This window comes from Triticum dicoccoides, chromosome 7A (genome assembly GCF_002162155.2).
Source record: "Triticum dicoccoides isolate Atlit2015 ecotype Zavitan chromosome 7A, WEW_v2.0, whole genome shotgun sequence".
In the NCBI taxonomy this organism is placed as follows: Eukaryota; Viridiplantae; Streptophyta; class Magnoliopsida; order Poales; family Poaceae; genus Triticum; species Triticum dicoccoides.
This window is the reverse complement of record NC_041392.1, coordinates 682,707,502-682,714,507: the sequence shown is the minus strand read 5'-3', so window position 1 is coordinate 682,714,507 and position 7,006 is coordinate 682,707,502. Positions and strand designations below refer to the sequence as shown.

Sequence of the window (7,006 nt, the reverse complement as noted above, 5' to 3'; positions counted from 1 at the left end):
GAGAGACGACGATGGAGAAGGCGGGGCAGGCGCGGCCGGCTTGAGGAGCGAGAAGCGGACATCAACCCCGGGCCTCCTTAGGTCCCCGAACAAGACGACAAGGTCGGCGACCCCTCTGTTGGCGACGAAGAAGGAGAACTCGTCTTCGTCGACCTTGGTGGAGTGGAACTGGCTCGGGTTGCCGCCAAACAGGCAGTGAAGGATGAGATCACAAAGCACTGGAGTGATAGGCAGGTGGAATTGGAAGAAAGTTGCCGTAAGCTGGCAGCAAGGCGGCGATGGAGCCGCAGGGGCAGTGACAAACGATTTGAGCCTGGCCCAAGCAACGGTTTCAAACTTGAGGCCAGTTGAGTGGTGAAGAAAGAGCATGTCCGACAAGGAGCGACATGACTGGAGGTCGCTTGAGCCCGAGAGCGAGGTGGAGGACGCCTGGAAGGGAAGGAAACACATCGAGAAGAGCCGGTGGTGAAAAGGTTTAAGGTTAAGGATCGTTTGCACGAGAGCAGCATGCGGGACTGAGAACATGAAAGTTTGGTCGTGGAGCAAACGAACATTGAAGCACCGAGCTACTCCACCGATGACTGCCTGAAGGAGTGCACCGGCGAGCAGCTCATCGAAGCAGAGCTTAGAGGAAGAGATCCAGAGGCAGATGAAGTGGGCGGAGGGAGCAAAGGCGGAGTCCGGCAGGACAGATGGTTGAAGGCCGTCCCCATCTCCGAGGCCAAGGAAGAGGCGGAGGGAGGCCTGAGCCAGGCGGACGTAGCGGGGGGAGGCGGCCGACGGTGGTGGCCCAGGGGCGGCGGAGGTGGGAGATAGGAGAGGAGCGCGCATTTCTCGCTTTTTGTTTTGTTTTCTTTCTTTGTTACACTTTGATTTTCTTTTATTTTCTTTCTTGGTTTTCTTCGTGTTTCATTGTTTTTCTTTTGTTTTTTATTTTTCTCAGGGATTTTGTTTCAATATATTGTCTACGTTTTGTGTGTACAATTTTAGAGCACAAGTGAAATATTTTTATGATACACATTGGACATTTTTTAAATACAAGTCATACATTTTTGAAAATATATGTTTCAAATATATTTTTGAATACATGGTAACATTTTTCAAAATACAACATGTACATTTTCTATGGCAATAAATATTTCTCTAACTTGTGCAAACTTTTTTTTGCATTTTATAAACATTTTTGAAGATTTCACGGACATTTTTTGGAACACATGATTATTTTCCTAAAATCTCTTGTACATTTTTCTAATTTTAAATAACTTTTTGTTCAACCTACGCAGGCATTTTTTTCATATTGTATTTATCATTTTTTCTATGTCACAAATATTTTATTTGAAATGCGGTAATATTTGCTGAAAATGCCATGTACATTTTCTTAAGTGATACCAAACATTTTTTTATTATGCAACAATATTTTTAATAATGTCTGCATTTTTTATTAATTTGCATGCATTTTTTGAAACATGGGAACTTTTTTTATTGCAATGAACTTTTTTTTAAGTTAGCGACACTTTATTAAAACAGCGCTAAGTATTTTATACTAGTTATCATTTTTTTTCAAATTCCTGGTTTGAAATTTTTGTTAGTTTGAAATATATGCACTTGAAATATAATTAATAAAACTTAAAAAAATTAACTGGCATCAGTCTGACGAGCCTCTTCCTACCGCGCGATGGCAGGCCTCGCAGTTAGCGGCACATAGCCGCGCCCGATCAGTCCTCCATTTTTGTTTTTCTTGGACATACGACGTGTGGGACCAATATTTTCTAAGTTTAGGGACTTTTTTATGGGGGTTCCATGTAATTAAATAAACTCTAAGGTGGTTTTCTGCAAGAAGAAAACTCAAGCACGGCATAAATGAATCATACGTGAGACATATCGCCGCAGGACCGGTTCTCCATGTTTGAGGACCGTATTGAGATGATATTCTCATGTTCTGAGACTCTATTGAAGCCGTTTCTACGTTTGGGAACTCAGAAACTGCTTCTGCGGCACGCTCTCCATCCAACCCGACGGCCGCTCACACCGTTCGTAAATAAAGAGTCTCAGCGAAGAGACCCGTTTATTTCTGGCTGGCCCAATGGGACGGCAGCCCGGCCCAGTCCAATCCATATGTACACATCCGGCGGCACGAACCGACCGATTCACATTTCACATTTCACAGCTCGGCGACGGCGTGCTGGTCCACGAAACGGAGCAGCGCGAGCCCGGAGGCCCACACGTCGTCCTCCGCCACGTGCTCCTCCGGCGAGTGGCTCACCCCGCCGCGGCACCGCACGAACAGCATCCCCACCCGCGTCAGCCGCGCCATCGCCATCGCGTCGTGCCCCGCGCCGCTCATCAGCACCGGCGTCGCCGCCGTCGACTCCCCGGCTCCCACCGCACGGCCGTGGCCGTGGCCGCCGGGCGCCATCGCCGACACGGCCGACCGCGTCGCGCGCTTCAGCTGGGCCGTCAGCTCCGGGTCGCACGGCGTGGCCGCCGCCGAGTGCTGCAAACAATATACGGTTCAGTTCTGCTCAGCTCAACTCAAAAGAAAGCGTGCAGCTCTCTGCTCAGCTGCAAACATGATAAACCACAGCTTAAATGCTTCAGTAGTCAGGTACAGTCCCCCTACCTTGTGCTCGACGGCGCAGTCGACCAGCCGGTGGTCGCACCGCTGCATGACGATCCGCGAGAAGCTCGCCACGATCGTCTCCCGCACCAGGTCGTCCATGGCCCGTATGTCCACCGTGAAATTCACCTGGTGATCGCGTCGACACGTGAGGCGACTCGATCGATGTTGGACAATGACAAGTTGGTCATGACAGTGATAAATGCTTACCTGCCCTGGAATGACATTGCTGGCGCTGGGCCACGTGAGCAGCTCGCCGACGGTGCAGACGAGGCCGGCGAGGGACTCCTCGGTGAAGCAGCCGCACTCCTCGTCGTAGGTCAGGAACCTGCTCGGGTCTTTGCACAGGCCCTCCAGTGTCACCACCAGCTCTGCAGCTGCAACCATCGGATCACGGCGCAATTTCATTGGAACCGTCCCAGCATGCCCTTGGGAACCGTCTACTATTACCTAATGAAACAGCCAACAAATTCTAAGCATTTCCAACTTTGGAAGCAAAAGCCAAAGAGCTAGGGGTCGATTTGGGCCACTGGTTGCTGTAGGAATCTGAGACTGGGAAACCTATAAGCTTTCAGTTCAGAGCACCGGCCATACAAAAATCAAGCAGAGAGCAGAAGGCCTGAATAATCAGTATCAATGTCAAGCAGAGCAACATTGGCGATGGCGATACCCGTGCCTCCAGTACCGTTCACTAGGAGTAATTCTTAATCTGATAAATATAGCACACATCGTACCATCGTAGCGAACTAGCAAGGGCTCTGTTAGTTAAATGCTTCATGTTGACTGCCTACATTCTTTGCTGAAACATAAAAGAATGACCGCTGACCCGGTAGCTTAGTTGATTATTTTGCAAAAGCTGGGCTTTAGATAGTGACATAGTGTGCAATACTACTTCGTCATATTTTAGTTTAGTTTCATTTGGTTATGTTTTGGTCTTAAGATAGTGTTGATGTTTACTTTCGAGCGAAACAAAAATAGCAGAGAACTTGAATGCACCTTCAATCGCGTCTGCCCTGCGATTCCTTTTACGACTCCAAGGGGATAGCGGAGGGCTTCCAGGACAGGCCCTTGTTCCAAGTGAACCTGCCATACATAAACAGATAAACATAGGCTCTAAGTACTGAACTTCTTAATGTGAGTGTGCGACTACATGAAAGCGATATGCAAATCCTATATACCTCAACATAGCTCCCCACGGACTCTGGGCTGTACTTGACTTGACCAAGAGCATCAGCGCTAGCCTCGAAGGAGTTCAGCCGAAGAACTTCTTGAACTGTAGTGCCACTGGAGAAGTTGAATGCAACATATAGACTGCATCAGCAAACCGTTTTCAAAATGTAGTCCGGTTGGTTTATGCAAAAAGGGCAACCTCTTGTCAGATACTTGCAAAATTGATTCAGGTAGAATACCAGCTACAGCGGCGCTTCCCAGAAATGTTGTCTGAAATCTAACACCCTCCTCGTCGCTGAATGCAATCACCTGAAAATGAGAACCATGCTCTGTCATGTCTATATTCAGACCTTCCTAGGGCTAATGGGCAGGGATTTCAGTGAGCAATAGTAAATCAATTGGCACTTTAGCAGTGATGCATATCGAAAGTTAAATGCAGGTTGTGATCTATAGACAATGCAATAACATATGTCATGATAAGTCAAAACACATACATCTAATAGGTTGTGAATCCTGAATATCAAGACAGCTAGAGTAATGAAAGCCAAGCCATTAGCCATGTACACGTACACCAGTACACCGTACACGTCCTCGTCGAGATTAGCATGGAAAGGGACAAACGTTTAGAGAAACACTATAAAACTAGATTCCTTCTGGCCTACATCTTTCTTTGTAGCTTGTCTGGTTATCTGAATAAAATAGCAGCAGGCCTCATGCCTGCTTATCTTAATCAGCACCACAAAAGTTAGATCTGAAACAATTAGGCAATAGACACTGCTAAAAGTTAAAACTTTGCTGATGGATTATGCTGACTGGAAGCAACTAGTGAACAATAAATATTAAAGCACTCTGAAGTAGTGAAATTAAATACAGAAGACAAGGACAAGTTCAGTGCAGATTGGTGTCGTATTTGTGCGACGCATGTGAGTCGTCATCCACCTGTGCGCAATAAGATAATGGCTCGTGTAACCAGCTCACTGATTGCAGTGAGACAAGCACACTATGCTGATAACATAGTAACAGCAATATTAAACTGGGAACACAAGAAAATTTTATAACCTCTACTGGTCTAGTGAGCCTTTGAAGTTTTCCGGTGACTCTCAAGACCTTCAGAGCAGAGATTGCGCATATAATACCCAAAGCTCCATCATACATGCCAGCATCAATGACAGTATCCTGTTTTTTATTTCAAATACAAGGCATCTTAAGTCAGTGATCGCTCTTTGATTACTATAAAAGAATTTCAGCAGGAAACACGTAGTTGATAGTTCTCACCATATGGGATCCAATCAATAGAGCCTTATCTGTCGAATTGGAGGGCTCAAATCGACCATGAATGTTACCCATTTGATCAACCCACCTTTAGAAAGTAGCATAAATACGTCAGTCCAGTCGAAAGCGTGAGAAAATGACTGCAAGTGCAAACAGACATACGTCGTAAGTCCGGCATCTTTCATCCAGCTGATAATGACATCAGTGGCTCTGAAGGAAGCAGGACTCAGGAATGTCCTTTCGAGGAATCCTTCGCCATCAGATATCTGAATCATGCAATCAACACGGTGTTAGAGTTACGTGCCTCCTGCTTTGCTGAACTGCTATGGTGCCAAGCAGCAAGACAAAAGATACAGCACACATCTTGGAAACCAGAAATTGCTCATGCTGGATATTATAATCCGGCTACAAAAGGTGAAATTTGAGCAACCTTGATTGCTTCAGGTTATCTCCCCCCAAAACAGGGCATGTAGTATAAGATCATATGGAATGACTAGGAAGCACAATCGAACAAAAAGATGGAAACGTGAGAAAGTAAAGGTCGCGTCAACACCTAACTAATTGATTGCTAAAAAAGTGCATAACCAGTGTTATTAATTGAACTAGTTTTGGTAGTTTTGTGTATGAGATGGTCTCCAGTGCGAAGAGAAGTCATCTTGCTTAGAAAATGACTTGTGCAATACGCACAGTTTACCGCCGTTGCGTACTGCAGAGTCTTGTGCTAAAAGAAGTCATTTGCAACATGCGCAGTTTATGGATGTTGTGTACTGCACAATCTTCTGCTAAGAGAAATCGTGTTTCTTAGAAAATGGCATATGCAATATGCAGAGTTCATCGCTGTTGCGTTCTGCACAATCTCTGAATTCAGGAACGGTTGATATAACCGAAAGCAAGAAAGCCCAGATGTTCTTCTGTGTATCTGTAGGAGCTTAATTAGGAGGAGATAACGAGTAGTGGTTGAAGATCATAGAACAGTCAGAGTGCAGTAATAATCAATCAAACAAGATTCCCACATCTGGAGATAGAAAAGTGGATCAAGAAACTCTGAATATCTGGAGCTGGCAAAGCGGATGAGGAACTGTGAATATTCCCAACCCAAGACCAAGAGCCGGCGGCATAGTGGGTGGACAGAGAGAGAATCTGACCTTGCCGAGTTCCTTGAGCCTGAGCACCGTCTCGTCCCTGAGAATCTCCCTGTACAGGCCGTCTCCTCCAAGCTCCAGCTCCAGCCCATCTGACCAATTCGTCAACAACCATCATCGGTGAGAACAAACGATCGGTACCGGAGACACGAAGCAGCCCGACAGCAGCGAAATGGATCACGCACCGGAGACCGGGGTCGAGGCGAGGCTGGCCGGGACGACGGAGAGGAGGAGGATGAGGAGCACGGAGGTGGAGGAGGAGGGAGCCATGATGAGCCGCCCGCCCTGACCGCTGGTGCGTGTGTGGCCTCTGTGGGCTGGGGTTGGGGTGGCTTGGCGGCTCGTCCCTTTCCTCCCACAGCACAGGGGGTGTGGCTACTGGCGCGAGGCCCCCGCCTTTGTAGCCCCGCCGCTCGGGCTCTCGTTGCCTCGTGGCATCGATCGATCCAGGCCGTGGGGTCTCGCCTCCGCGCTGCACCGCACTGCATTTACGCTCTGCTTCCTGCTTCCACGAAACGAAACGGGAAAGCGGGCGCTCCCTTTGTGTTGGTTTCCGGGGAAAAGCAGAGCGGCGGGCGGAACGTGGCAGGCAACAACCTGCCGTCTCGCAACACGACTCCAGCGGACCACGGGTTTTCCGTCCAAGCGGGCGATCCTCCTGGATCCACCGCCCCCACCACACCGTCTCTGCGTCGTCAGATCGGGCGATTGGCCGCTCGCATAGGCAGATTCAGGGCAGGCGCATCTGATCTACAGCATGACTGCACCTGCATGGTGCATGCACGGACGGGACAAATCGGGAAAG

At 47.9% G+C, this 7,006-nt stretch overlaps 1 protein-coding gene across 1 annotated transcript; it reads right to left on the bottom strand.

Moving 5' to 3' along the window:
* Window positions 1-1,976: 1,976 nt before the first annotated feature.
* LOC119329421 (probable allantoate deiminase) lies at window positions 1,977-6,590 on the bottom strand. Its single transcript, XM_037602463.1, has 11 exons — window positions 6,387-6,590; window positions 6,205-6,293; window positions 5,222-5,325; window positions 5,063-5,147; window positions 4,847-4,963; window positions 3,987-4,096; window positions 3,796-3,901; window positions 3,614-3,700; window positions 2,828-3,067; window positions 2,621-2,746; window positions 1,977-2,494 (listed from the first exon to the last, which is right to left on the bottom strand). Exons 1-11 carry the CDS (start codon window positions 6,469-6,471, stop codon window positions 2,162-2,164), a joined length of 1,482 nt encoding a protein of 493 aa, XP_037458360.1. The 5' UTR covers window positions 6,472-6,590; the 3' UTR covers window positions 1,977-2,161.
* Window positions 6,591-7,006: the final 416 nt, after the last annotated feature.

What these genes read in the sequence shown, in the direction of transcription:
- LOC119329421 (XM_037602463.1), bottom strand. Translation starts at nt 6,471, where the DNA reads ATGGCTCCCTCCTCCTCCACCTCCGTGCTCCTCATCCTCCTCCTCTCC. An exon ending in AAAGATGCCGGACTTACGAC is followed by an intron (nt 5,148 to 5,221) that starts GTATGTCTGTTT and finishes TACTTTCTAAAG; the next exon opens with GTGGGTTGATCAAATGGGTA. An exon ending in CAGGGCAGACGCGATTGAAG is followed by an intron (nt 3,068 to 3,613) that starts GTGCATTCAAGT and finishes CTGTTTCATTAG; the next exon opens with GTAATAGTAGACGGTTCCCA.